This window comes from Tachypleus tridentatus, chromosome 7, assembly GCF_004210375.1.
Source record: "Tachypleus tridentatus isolate NWPU-2018 chromosome 7, ASM421037v1, whole genome shotgun sequence".
NCBI lineage: Eukaryota > Metazoa > Arthropoda > Merostomata > Xiphosura > Limulidae > Tachypleus > Tachypleus tridentatus.
In genome coordinates, this window is record NC_134831.1 from 146870875 (window position 1) to 146886231 (window position 15357).

Below are 15357 nucleotides of genomic sequence, written 5' to 3' on the forward strand. Positions count from 1 at the left end.
GATGCGAGTTTGTTTGTGTAATGCAAGAACTGCCTTTAAAGTTAATGTTATAAACGTCGTATTACACAAACAAACTCGCATCGAAATGCATCAGGTTAATTCCTTACATTTTCGTAGCTTGTAAATAACGCAATACCATTACAGCTCAATACAAATTCCTACAATCGCCTAAAAATCGACAATTAGGCCTAAAGCTTCGATAGCTTCGTATGCGTAAAAGGAATGTACCAACTATGGGAGTAAACTCTTACACATTTATCGTTACTTGTGGCAGTGGATTCGACGCTTTTTTTTAATATTATAGGGCAGAGTAACAAAAAAAAGTTGTTTTTATTATGGAACGAGAGAGAAAAGTTATTGAAAAAATGAAATATTTGGTGTTTACACTTCTTGACACCATAATTTAAAAAATGCACTGTATTTTGAAACTATTTAATGTCGCTTTATGAAGAGTTCGATCAAGAAAAAATCTCATGACATTAGTCAAAAATGGTGATAATCCATTAAAGACAAAGTGCTATACAAAAAACGTTGTGTAGAGGGTTATATTTTGTTTGTTTGTTTTAAATTTTGCACAAAGCTACTCGAGGGCTATTTGTACTAGCCGTCCCTAATTTAACAGTGTAAGACTAGAGCGAAGGCAGCTAGTCATCATCACCCATGACCAACTCTTGGGCTACTAACGAATAGTGGGACTGACCGTCACATTATAACGCCCGCACGGCTGAAAGGGCGAGCATGTTTGGTGCGATCGGGATTTGAACCTACGACCCTCGGATTACGAGTCGAACGCCTTAACACGCTTGGCCATGCCGGACTTTTGTTTTCGCCTTCCAATATTTTATACTCTTTGTACTTTAAATCTAAATGCAACTCCATATTCTACTTGCTACGTTTTTGTTTCACTAATGTCCAAAAATATGTGAACAGCATTATTTAAAGGATTTATCTGTCTAAAACATACATTCTTTTCGTATGTACGTATAGTATTCCCTTTAATGATGCTAAATATTTGAAATAGATTTTAGGATTTCGCTCATATGACACAGCACACGCTTTGTATGCTGGAAATCGATAATTTAGTCCTATCTTACATTCGTTGTTTTTACTTTTTCTCTGAACAATATTTCATTAGTCAAACAGTTTTGGTATGCACATCGTACACGAAGCGCAAGTTTATCTCCGTGTCGCTACATATGAAGTATATTAAATTTTGTGGTGTGTGCCTTTTCATGCTCCCAGTGTATATTTTCGTAATTGCTGTATCTGTTTTCTATCATATTGTTTAGTGAGTACTGTCATAGAGCACTATAGCCGTTTTCTATCAAGAGCTTAGGAATTTGACTCAATAAATTATAACTACTAAATCTAATCGGAATATTTGGAACGTGTTGCTACCAAGTCTGTACTATTTGCAATAAATTGAACTAATGTTTACATAATTTTCAAACTATTTCTTCCAATGACGAAAAATTGAATGGTGTCATTCACTTTATTTCAGTTTTACAGTTTTTAACGTATGTTATATCATATAATTACAAAATACAAAAAATATGAAACGCTGTTTTCTGATACACAAACACTGAAGATGTTATGCAGTTTTGATTTGCATAAACTGTAGCTTCCCCGTGGCATAGCGATATATATGCGGACTCACACTGCTAAAAACCGGGTTTCGATACCTGTAGTGGGCAGATCACATATAGCTCATTGTGTAATTTTGTGGGCAATTCTAAACAAACAAGTAAACAAAACATAAACCGTAAAACAAAAGTGTGTTCAAAAAGACACGGGTTGTGTTCTGGAGACTCACGAGGCCTGGTGGTTAGGGTTTGTTTATATCTTTGTTGACATGCACAAATCTACACAATGAGATATCTGTGCTGTGTCCACTGCAGGTATCGAAACTCGGTTTTTAGTGTTATAAATCTCGTAACCCGCGAATTGTAGTTTTTAATTTCGTACTAAACATGGTCACCTTTTCAGCGATGAGGTGTTATAATGAGACGGTCAATCCCAATTTTCATTGATAAAGAAAAGCCCGAAATTTTGCAGCGTACGGTATTGACTAATTGACTTCCCTCTAGTCTAACACTCGTGAATTAGTGGGAATAGCATGGATAGTTTTCAAGTAGGTTTGCGCAAAATTAAACAAAAAACATCATGTTGACACGAGTCTTGTGTTTGAAAGACTCCAAGACTAATACATGTCAAAAACAACACATCCATTGTGTTATGTTTTATCAATGTACATAACACACACAGTGTCCTTCGTAACGGTATACGTATTTAGATTAAAACATTTTGAATCGAAAATCGTACGTATTTGTGTTGTTAGAAAACACATACTTGTTTGTTGCGTGAAAGACAACTGGTGTTGTTCTGAACCAACATAAGAGTGTTAATTTAAAAAAAATAAAACTCGTGTTTTTCGTCGTAATATGACACACACATTAAAAACTTTGGAAATCAGGGAAAGGCTTAATTTCTTGTGATCACTTTTGTACAAGTGTTTGAAATAATTTTAATTTTTAATTTTGTTGGTGATCGTCTGCTTTTCAGGTATGTTTTATCATCACATTAAGATTTCAAGTAATCTCATTTTTGAAGGCATAATATGATATACAGACAGAAACTACGTTGAAAAAGTATCCGATCTCTTAAATATTCATTTCTGCACTTCATTTTGAAATAATCTTATTGTCATATTTTATAAGGTTACATATAGGTAAAACATAGGATAATGAGTTTAATTAATGACAACTTTGGGATTTTCTTGGTTTTTATCGTATAATTATTTGAAATTATGGCAGTCTTAAATCAATAAAATACAACACTATAACGACCTTGACTTTCAACAGTTTGGAACCTTTTTTGGGGGGCAAAAAATACATCATAATCCTACACTTTGAGATAAAAAGGGTGATACAAAATAATGGTCTTTTTTGGGGGAGTAAATTTTTAATTGGCGTACAGACCTGGGAGATTTATGTGACATCTCGTGACAAACGTATTTACAAACTCACGTAAATGGTTTCTTAATACTCCACAGTTTACGTTACTTTCAGTCATCGCGAAAAAATAATAACGCTTTAAAAAGTTCCATTAAGCTCATGTCGTAACAGAATTATTAAAGTAAATGCACTTTATTTTGTACTATTAAGTGAAGCTGTAACCTACCTTTGGAATGTGAATTATTATGAGAGCAGAACAATTACTCTGCAATCGATAATTTAGCCTAAATGTAATTTCTGGGAAAAAGGGCGAGACATTTACCCTACAAATACACCCTCGTCGTAACCTCTCTTTCTGCTTCCTTTTATTCTAATTACTAAATGTTTAACACCTAAAAAATAAAATAAAATGAAATGCAACAAACAGAAAACACAAAGTAAACTACTCAGCAGACAACGTCTGTAAAATAACTATCGGGTGGCCACCGGTTTTAGGAAAGTTTTACATACAAAAACTCATATAACCTTTTCAAGTTTAAGCTTCGACACTTAAGTAATAAATCATAGGAACATAGTATAAGCTCAGATGATGTTAATCTAACGTACATCGTTTGTTCATGATGATTATGAACAAAAATATCATCGAATAGAGAGGACAAATGAAACATTCTAAATTTAATTCTTCGAATATTATTCGTTTTAAGTATTAATGCAATAAACTTCTAACTTGAATATTAAACTAAGGAAAATTCACCACTACGTAGTTTAAATAGTTTTACTACTGTAAGCAGATTTTGTGTGTCAAAGGATTTTTTTTTTTCATGTTACATGGTAAAACTTTTTCACGTACAAACCTGGTAAGCTTATCAAAAAATTAACACGTTGTTCGTTTTTGCGTTAATTAATAAATTGTACTTGACGGTAAAATATTGTCTTTGTTCGACTAGTTATAATGACTTTTTAAAGGTAAGATATATATTTCGTAGTCCTTTGTAAATAAGCTCCAGTAATAAATCTTTAAGGAACTAAAATGAAAGAACCAAATAACAACGTAGCTAAAATACAGTGTTTGAAATATTATTTAATCTAGTCAAAGCTAGTGTTATTCAAATATGTTCTATTGAGCTTTCTGCTTAGAGTGCTTTACATAATTCACCCATTACTTTTATTACGGTTATGTTTTCTGAACAATATTTTATGCAAAAAACAAACTATAAATCCCATCTTTTGTAAAACAATACTTGCAATTCATTTGGTAAGTTTAAGCTAGTAAAAGTTTTATTAATATCTGACTCTAATAACTTATAAACAACAAGAATATGAAATTCCGAAACGTCAGAATAAAGTATCTTGTGTCATCCACTACTTACTGGTGTCACATATAATTGTTTCTAATAAGACTCCTGAACAAAACCTTTCACTTATAATGTTTGTTAAAAAGTTTCCTCCCGTTAATTCTTAACACGACTTAATTTTGTAACGTACACAGTGATGGATTCCAAAATTCTATGCACATGGCAAAGTGGGAACCACAGCACATTCACTCAAACAATGCCAAACGGTCCTGTGATGTTAGAACGTTTAACATCAGAGTATAAATTGACTTAATTGAATGTACCATTAATTACAACTCTGGTAGTTAAACTGATACATCGTAGAGATCCATAAAATCTATTTTAAGTAAATTTCTGATTCAAAGAAACGTTTAATTGAACTTCAGGTTATAACTATAAGTCTACTGCTAGAAGATCATGAAATCACAAATACATTTATGTTCAAATTTCCAGCAGCATCCATGTTTATTTTTCAGACGTTCTTTTTTTTTTTTTGTAAAATTAGTTCCATGTGTCAATGTGTGAATTTATTTGTAAAGAAAGTTTTGGTTGGAAGATTTTGAAATAAAAGGAGTTTTGTTTGTTTGAATTGCGCGCAAAGATACACGAGGGTTATCTGCGCTAACCGTCCCTAATTTTGCAGTAAGGTCAGAGGAAAGGCAGCTAGTCATCACCACCCTCCGCCAACTCTTGGGATACTCTTTTATCAACGAATAGTGGGATTGACCATCACATTATAACGCCCCCACGGCTAAAAGAGCGAACATGTTTGGTGGGACGGGGTTTCGAATCCGCGACCCGCGGATTACGAGTTGAGTGTCTTATCCACTTGGCTATGCCCGGCCTTTGGTTTTTGTAATGCTAACTTTAACTTTTGTCAAATGGGTAAACGTTTGGAAAAAAGTTAAAACACTTGTTGAAGCGTGTGTTTTTTTTATAGCAGAGCCACATCGGGCTATCTGCTGAATCCACCAAGGGGGTCGAACTCTTGATTTTAGCGTTGTAAATCCATAGAATTATACCGCTGTACCAGCGGGGAACCTTGCTGAAGAACCAGATAAAAATGAAGCTGAAAGCAAAAGTTTTAAGTCCAATCTCTAAGGTCGAACCACTGTTTATTTTAATTTTGTAAATATTTTTATATAGAAATGCCTATTGTAAGTTGTTGTTGTTTTTGGAATTTCGCACAAAGCTACTCGAGGGCTATCTGTGCTAGCCGTCCCTAATTTAGCAGTGTAAGACTAGAGGGAAGGCAGCTAGTCATCACCACCCACCGCCAACTCTTGGGCTACTCTTTTACCAACGAATAGTAGGATTGGTCGTCACATTATAACTCCTCCGCGGCTGGGAGGGCGAGCATGTTTGGCACGACTCGGGCGCGAACCCGCGACCCTCAGATTACGAAGCGCACGCCTTAACGCGTTAGGCCATGCCAGGCCCCGCCTCTTGTAAGGACAAATCACATATTTTTTCTGCTAATGTTTGCGGTTTATTATTGTTCAAATTACTATTTGTAAAGCAAGTAAAAGAAAATCATCCTGCCAAGTTTTTTATGCGAAAAACAATAATAAGCGACGTAAGTAAAATGCGTATTTTTTGGTATTTCAACTCACCTGTTATTTTAATATATCTTATAAATTACTTTTTTTCCGTATAGGTTAGAAAGTTTTTATATTCCATAAAAATTGGTTTAAAAAATATAAAGGGGAAGGGATGACAGATGATTGCTATATGCCCTACAAGGACGAAACATCTGATCCAATACTAATACTACTGAAATTTTAGGGTAAACACTCGGGTTATAAATATCTGGGGATGACATGCCCCCGTTACAAATAACGTTTATGTTTAACACTATTTCGTCTATCGTTTCTTTGAAGAGAATTCATAAGTTGCTATGTATTGTACATTCTTTAAACAAAATACAAATGTAAATGCTCCTATAAGTTATTTAGTTAGTTAGAGATAAACAAAAAGATAAAAATACAAGCATTCTGCCATTGTCTGCTTCTTTACGTGTAACAGATATTTGTATAAAACTTAAAAATTATTAGATATTTTGTTTGTTGTTTTGAATTTCGCGCAAAGCTGCTCGAAGGCTATCTGCGCTAGCCGTCCCAAATTTAGCAGTATAAGACTAGAGGGAAGGCAGCTAGTCATCACTACCCACCGTCAACTCTTAGGCTACTGTTTTATCAACGAATAATGTGATTGACGGTCACATCATAACGCCCCCACGGTTGAAAGGGCGAGCATGTTTGATGAGACCGGGATTCGAATCCGCGACTCTCGGATTACGAGTCGAACGCCTTAACACGCTTGGCCATGCCGGGCCAAATTATTAAATAAACTTAGATAATTCATTCAATCAATCCTACCTCTCACTGGCCAGCTTCTTGTGATGTAGGGCCATGTCGGACTCTTGAATTAAAATAGCAGAACTTACTAAAGCTTGCTATAAATAGATACAAATAAAACAATATACCAAGAGTTAATTAGTCATACATTGATAATTAATTATTTTATCGATAATAACTGAGAACTAATCATTACTTCAATACATTGGGTTTTGATAATTCACGAGCTAACGAGGAGGTGAAAACATTGTTTAATCACATTTGTAGAAGGAAGCTAAATATTACAACATTACAAAAACATTTTTCTTCTTACTGTAAGTTTCTGTTATTAACTGTTTATAAAGCATTTTATGATTTTACACTTGATGACTTTGAAATGCTTACTTAGAATATAAAACAACCCAATCTTACTTAAAAGCGAGTGCACTTTACATTCACTGAAGCAGATCGACCATTTTTAGTCTGTAAGAATAATGCAAAGAGGCATTTAGTTTTCACTAAGTCATTTTATAAATTCCTTACTCTCTACAAAACACCATAAATATTCCTCTTAATAATAAGACACTAAAGACGATATACGTACTTCGTGATCTGGATCGATTTCTAGTGCTCTGTTAAACATGGTCAAGGCCTCTTGGTTTTTGTTCTGATCCATTAACAACACTCCCAGCTGATAAAAGTAAATAAAACACCATGAGCTTAGTTTACCTGTTCTTATTTTTAAAAACAACAACAACAAAACTGCTTTCAACTAACAGTTGAGTGTAGTACAATCCGTTATGTTCTCGATAAACTGTGTAGTGGGAAAACACAACACTAAAATGATTAGTATATATATACATGTGTGCATGAAATGAAGTGTTAATCCGGTGAAAAATTAAACTTCGAAAATACCCAACTTGCATCCATATTTTTGTGATATTTAGTATAGTTGTCCAAGTGTAGCTTTTCTTTTTTACAGTTAAAATACAGTTTTACAACTAGCCCAGAAACTTAACTAAGAGTGAAAAATCTCCTCATATCACATCTTTATTGTTCTTAAGATATGAATGTGTGTGTTAGTTTAGGAAAGTATTATTTAGGCTTGTGAGATAAACAAAGCAAATATAAATTATTAATAAGCCTAAAATGTCATATTTTGAGGACCTATATTTGTGATTTTAGTTTTAAATATTTCGAGTACGATTCCCAGTGACAAGTGGATGGAAGCTTTTATCCCACAAAAAAACAACAACAAACAAAATGGCTAAGTCGGGTGCGTAAACAAGACAACAAGAGTCACAAACAGAAAATATAGAACATAATCTAAGTTATCCAGTGCATTTATATATATATATATATTTTTCTCTGGTGAAAGATAATTACATGTTTGTTTGCTTGTTTTTGTTTAAACTTTCGCTGCAGGTAACGAGGTTTGAGTGAGTTATATTTAATTAAAATACTTTATTATCATATTATATGAAGGAAATTGGCATCAAAGCTTAACTAATAATCTAAATGCTAATATTATATAATGTTATATTTTATATTTAAAAAGCAAGTTTTTCTCTAACTATTACTTCTTTTCTAATTTACTTACCATCCATCAAGGTGTACGAAAGTTAACGTAAATCACTTTTTACAATATTGTAATTACTCAGACAAAGTATAATATTTGTAGCTTTCAATCTTATATGGTTACAGAACCATAAACTACAAAATCAGACACCATTTTGCCTGTTTCACCTCCTCTCTCTTTTACAAATTATTTGCAGCTCTCTCTAACGTCTAATAACATATTATTTATATCCAATAAACATTCTTAAGTAAGATAAAGTTAGCTTACGTGATATCAAAAATAAAGTAATTTTCTTGAGGTACCCTCGCAAGAACCCATGTGTTATGCAAATCAATAGGGTAACATAAGTTATACATTCTCCAGGTAGTGAGAATATTAGTTCAAAAGGCAATAAAACAATAAACTTTAAGTGTGAACAGATATATGCTATTAGAAATTTAAAGATATTTAGAAGAAATAAATATAGTTTCATGTTACAAACTAATGTAATTCTAGAAAGAAAAAAAAAGGGGTAATTTATGTATTTTTTGGATATTTTTGGTGATTACGAAGTAGATCAAACCGACCAATCTCGTATAGTTATAGAAAATAACTAACAAAACATTATATTTTATTGAAAAACTAAAGTTTGAAACTTGATTAATGATTTCTAGACACTATGCAAGTGAAATTTGAGATTTTTTCATTTTAAAAAAAGTATTTCTTACTGAAAGCTGGCGAAATTTTGTGAATATACGCAAAACATATTAGAAATCACAATGTGGAAACATTAAAGGTGAATTTGGTGCACTAACTCCGCCGAACCCGCATTGAGAGAGTTCATGACAAAACTACTAAGGCTATTTAACACTGTCTCTCATTTTTAACTGTTGACCACAAGGAAGACAAATGGTCGGCAGAACCCACTGCCAACACTTAGACTGCTCTATACTAACGAATAATGGGATTGAACGTTACCTTATAACGTTTCCACAGGTGAAAAATGGGCGTATTAAGTGCCGTGTTACGATACCTCGACATTCAGATTTCAAATCGAGCTTCCTAACCAAGAGATCATGCCACAGTCATCGTTATATGTTTTCATTTTGTTAACATAAAATATGAGAACGCTTTTCGAGATGACACACATCAATGTAACCACAAACAAAAAAATCATACTACACACAACAAATACAGTTTAGTAAACACGTGAAAGTTTATCTTCATGCCGAAACTTGGCAAAATTCAGAATTAGGAATATTTTGTTAATAATAAAATTTGCAACACCTCTGGAGGTGTCTCAGATCTTTGTAATAATTTAAAGACTTTATTTATAAACTGAATCTTTTCTGTTATCGAAAGAACATCGTAACACCCATCACAATTAATTGTCTTGGAAATTATTTATGTTGCTGAAAGTAATAAATATGAAACTGAAGTTTTATTGTTCAACGTGTTTCTAATTTCGCGCAAAGCTACACGAGGGATGTCTGCGCAAGTCTTTCCTAATTTAGCAGTGTAAGACTAGAGGAAAGGCAGCTAGCTAGTCATCACCACTCGCCGCCAACTCTTGGGTTTCTCTTTTACCAACGAATGGTCGGATTGATCGTAACATTATAACGGCCCTACGGCTGAAAGGACGATTAAGTTTGGTGTGGAGGGAATTTGAACCCGCGACCCTCAGATTATGAGTCGAGTGCACTAACTACCTGACCATGTCGGGCCTATTCTGTATGTTATCTTGCAAACTACATATAGCAGAATATATAACTATAAAATAACGAATAAAAAACGTAAAGATCTCTAAAACTGTACAAATATCAACATTGCAGTTTATATAGAATTTGTTAAGAATAATGAAAGAAGTTATTAAATTTTAGCTCAAATGTCTCATGAAACCACAAAAGTGTGGACATGGTCTTATAAATTACACAGTCAATATTTTATGTGATGCCTTAAAAACCGCTAAACGCGTCCTATAAACCTTCATATATATATATACACAATTTTTTTTTGTGATAATGAATTTTAAACATTTCACATATTAAAGCTAAAAGAGAGGGACCATAAAATGTGAAACAAGCGTATAACTGTTCATTTTAAATGTTAAAATTTAAAAAAAATAATTTTTGTAACATTTTGTAACGTTGTAAAAATTCGATAACATTTTTAGTATTTACTACATGACTCAAATTAGATTTGAAGAGGTCTGCTTTTAATATAAACCAGACATATAACGACATCTTACTAAATTTCAAAACAAAAGTTGAAATGTTTCGCTTTTCAATTTCATAGCCTCAAATAATGTGGACATGTAAGAAATCCCTTACAAATAAGTATAACGCCTACACTATTAATTACTACTTTCATTAATCACTTTACGTGGCTGTGCGCCATAAACAGGCGTATAAGGACCACTAATAAAAATTAAAAAGAAACATCTAGACATATGTATAATTTTGTAATGTTAACTGAAGTAGTAAAATTAAAACATTAATATAAATTTATTGGAAAGTTTGATGACATGTAGATATATATTTCAATACATGAGTAATATATTTACTGAGATTTACAAAATACATTTTAAACTTGTCAGACCGTCTAATGTTTTATTTTGATCATAGCAGGTAAAAACTGTTTGCAGATGAATTTAACTAACCCGTATACTCACTGCCAAATTTATAATGCTGTTTAGATTACTTATATAATAACTCGTATAATAAATTTTTAATAAGTCTGAGTTTAAAAGCTACTGAAATGTCTGTCATTTTACTTCTCTCTTATATAACTACTAACATTAATTTATTTATATAGTATTTTCAGCAGTAATTAATCAAGATTATATTTATTTTCAATCCACTGAGGAAATTATTTGTGTTCTAGTATTAAATTATAAATGTATTTCCTAATATTATTTCTATATGCTCTACGCTTTCAACTTAATTTCAAAAATGCAGAGCGTTGCCTTTAGGCTTTTAGTTAGACACGTATACACAGAGTTTTTTATAGACCTCTACTAACATCACTACATATACATATGCATATATGATATTAAAGAATGATACGGTGAATACAATATGCAATATAACACACTTTTTAAAATTATTTATTATTATGTTAAATGGAATGACATTTCAAATATATGATGAACATACAATCAAAAGTTATGGTTTAAACTTCTAAAGCCAGCGAAATATTGGGAAACCAATAGGTTTAAAAACTACTCTAAAAAGAAAATAATTGCTTATTTTTTTTATCCACTTTCCTCTTAATTTGTCCATTGCTGCTAACAATCAGAGATATGTAAAAGTAGCATTTCGTATCTAACATTTGTCTCTCATATATTGTTGTCCTGTAAGCTTTTCGTTCAATACCAGAACTTATTAGCGCGAACTCTCGGCCATTGAAAAGAATATTTTAAATAAAGTACGTAGGCTTGTTCCTATCAAAAGTAGCGTCAACACTTTTTGCACAATAGAAGATATCAAACGTTTTTTCCTCATACTAAGATTCCAACCCCTTTTTCCAAAATCTCAGAAACACGTTGTTCTATGATTACCCCTCGCTGTGATCCTTTCTCTAAACTTTCTTCAAAGCGCTCCTTATGGATGCCACTATCTGGTGAGTTTATTCCACACGTTTAATTCATTCGTAAGTGAAAGAATGAAATCAATGAAATGGATTTAAACGTGAAGACTAAATCTGTAAATAACTACTCTTACAATGGATTTAAACGTGAAAACTAGATCTATAAATAACTCTTACGATGGATTTAAACGTGAAAACTAAATCTATAAATAACTCTCACGATGGATTTAAACGTGAAGACTAAATCTATAAATAACTCTCACGATGAAAAATTTGTTTTAAATAATTTGCAACAAAGAACCGAGATTGTTATAAAACCAGCAGACAAAGATGAAACCATGGCACTTTAGCGCAATGATTTATATGTAACTGCTTAACTACAGTATGTTTTAAATTCTTCTTCGACACAATCCAAGTACTGACTTCAAAAATCCAATAACATCCACAATGAAAAAACAAGCAATGTTAAAGAATTACCCGCTACATCCAAAAATCTCATTATAAACGAACTTAAGATTTCTACTTTCTATCTTTTCCTTAAAATCCTCCAGGAGGGATATTCATGCCGACACATTGTATCTGTAAGCAGTTGTCTTACATAACAAATATCCTGTTACCTTGACGAACTTTTATCACCATTTGCCATAAACTTACAAACACACACAAGGGTCACCACTCATGCGTTTACTCTAATCAAGAACACACGTAAGGAACAGTACGTATTTATTATGAATATGAAAAAATTGTACACTTTTACCCTACACAATGAGAGTTTAATTGTTCTAAAACATTTCTTACACTAAAAACACATACTGCGCCCCCCAACATATAAGCATACACTTTTTCGTTTAGCCGAACTTGTACTTAAGTTTAGTACTTTTACTTACAATGGTAACTATTACAAACAAATTTCCGGGGTCACTATAATAACTATGGGTCCCACTGTTGATATTATCTTTGTTGGTTAAACTGAAATTCCTATGTTTAATCAATGCAATGAATCAGTAACCATGATGTATGTATCGTCGCTACATGGACAACATACTAGAAATTGCGTGCATGCCAAAATTGGAATTATAAACCTGTGTGCCCTTTGCCTTCTCTTTCCACCCTTCTTTAGAATTTACTTGGGAAATATCCGACATAACATTCCCCTTTCTCAACACTAAGCCGCATACAAGACAACCATACGACCATTAGTATACATTATTTAAGAAACACATCGAACACGTACGCACGTTTCGAATCTTCTCACCCGTACAGTAACAAAAAGAAAATACCTTACTCACTATTTCTAACACTACGCAACCTATGTAGTGATTCTCTCATCCACGATGCAGCCACCAAAGCTAGTTCATACACCCAGGGGTAAACATAAACCCTACTAAGAAAAACACACTGATAGCATTCCACTTGTGTTAACATATTACCAGACCGCCAAGAAGATCAAAGATATATTTTAAAGAACACCCGCCATCATTTCCTAGAGATACGACAAAACCTACATGCGCTCCTACTGTACAGTAACCTTAAATAAAAACAATATGAAACCCCAGACACTCACACATGTAAACGAAACAGGTGTGTTACCTGTCCACATATAAACATCACCACACATATATGAGGTAAAAACACACAAATTTAGTGCTTCAACAAATATGAATAACGACTGATAAGGAGATTAATCTACAATCTGGGAACCCTACAACTATCTGGTTTAAATGAGCGCTTGAATGGTAATATTTATATATAATATGTAATTATGCAGAGAAATTTCACGTTCAACGTTCGAAATGCTACTCATTCAATTTTTAACATTCTGTGTATGTGTCTTCTGTTTAAGGTGTACGATCTGACGAAGAACACTAGATCAAAACGTCATCTTGTTCAAATGAAAATGAAAAACGAAAAATCTGGAGATTTTTTGACATATTTTTTAATTTTTATATATATTTTGCGTATGTGGTGAACTGCATATTTCTTTTTGTAGCTCATGAGTTTGGTTGTACAATGAGAGACAAAAGATTCTACTAAACGTTATTAGTATATTCAGTATGATTATTTAAAAGTTTACGAAATATTTGAAAACTAATGGCATTAAATTTGTTGTTTTTAATTTCGCGCAAATCTACACGAGTACTATCTGCGCTAGCTATCCATAATTTAGCAGTGTAAGACAAGAGGAAAGGCAGCTGGTCAACACTACCCACCGCCAACTCTTGGGCTAATCTTTTACCAACGAAAAAATGGGATTGACCGTCACATTATAACACCTCCACGGCTGAAAAGGCGAGCATGTTTGGTGTGACGGGAATTTAAACCCGCGTCCCTCAGATTACGAGTCCAACGCCTTAATTCACCTAGCCATGCTGGGCCTATATAAGGAACAGATAAACTCAAACACACAAATATATTTATGTTTATTTATATATAATAAAAAAGACCTTAGGTGGGGAAGAAAAGGATTGAGCGTGGATTGGTTGTTTTGAATTTCGCGCAAAGCTACACAAGGGCTATGTGCGCTAGCCTTCCCAAATTTTGCAGTGTACGCTAGAGGGAATGCACCCAGTCATTACCATCTATCGCCAACTCTTGGACTATTCTCTTACCAACGAATAGTGGGATTGACCGTCACATTATAACGCCCCACGGCTTAAAAGGCATGCATGTTTGGTGTGACGGGGATTCGAATCCGCGACCCTTAGATTACGAATCGAGCGCCTTAACCACCTGGTCATGACAGGCCTACAAAAAAGTTAACAGCAGACGCTTTTTTATTTCACATTCCGTTTAATCTGTTTATTTTAATTACAACAACTTTTCTGCCTATTGGTTTTATATTAATTATTTCACTAGTTGTTACTGTTTCAGGTGTAACTTCCGAATCATTGTAATACATGTGCAAATAGCGTTTCATAAAATTCTTTGTCTCTCATCTTCCGGCTGAAATGACAAGTCCTGTTACTGGGACGAAAGTATATTGAGTAGCAATACATGTAAGACAAAACATAAATCTAAAGCTAGTTTTACACGTATCTGAATTCAAGCTCTAACGACCGTATTATCACTTTTTGTATAGTATTTCGTTTTAGAGTGAGTATTTCCTATTTCCTATTAAACATATCACACGAATGAAGAATCTCAAAAAAATGTTAGAAATAATACAGTCTGAATTTCACGTCTATAGTATAAAAATATAACTGATTTGTTTAATTGTGTGATAATAAATAAAATAAAACGGAATTTAAGAACTTAATTTATTAACGTGCTTAAATGCCAAGAAAATGAAACTATATTCACAGTTTTGGGCTTTAAAAAATATACAAAAACAACAGGTTACCATAATTTTCTTTCCTTTTTCACAATATTATTACAGAAGACTACATTCATTAGGTATATCCTCTGATCTAATGCCCTTCGCTTATTAAGGCATTTTTTTTGCTCTTTCTGATAAAAGTTAAGAACGAAGTATGCTCTAATAGTAACCGAAAACATGTTTCTAACGTGGTTATGTTACATCATCAAAGAAACTTCTTCCTGTTCAAGCGGAAAACAATTTACTCTTTCCAATGGTTGTAGAAAAAATA

At 33.0% G+C, this 15357-nt stretch overlaps 1 protein-coding gene across 3 annotated transcripts in view; it reads right to left on the bottom strand.

Moving 5' to 3' along the window:
* Window positions 1-15357, bottom strand: part of LOC143256852 (protein O-mannosyl-transferase Tmtc3-like) — a 136569-nt gene that overhangs the window by 8608 nt on the left and 112604 nt on the right. For all 3 annotated transcript variants that reach the window (XM_076514614.1, XM_076514612.1, XM_076514613.1), the window contains 2 exons: window positions 7229-7315; window positions 6667-6743 (listed from right to left, as the gene is read on the bottom strand). In XM_076514614.1, the coding sequence (XP_076370729.1) occupies window positions 6667-6743; window positions 7229-7315 (164 nt within the window). The remainder of the gene's footprint in view (window positions 1-6666; window positions 6744-7228; window positions 7316-15357) is intronic.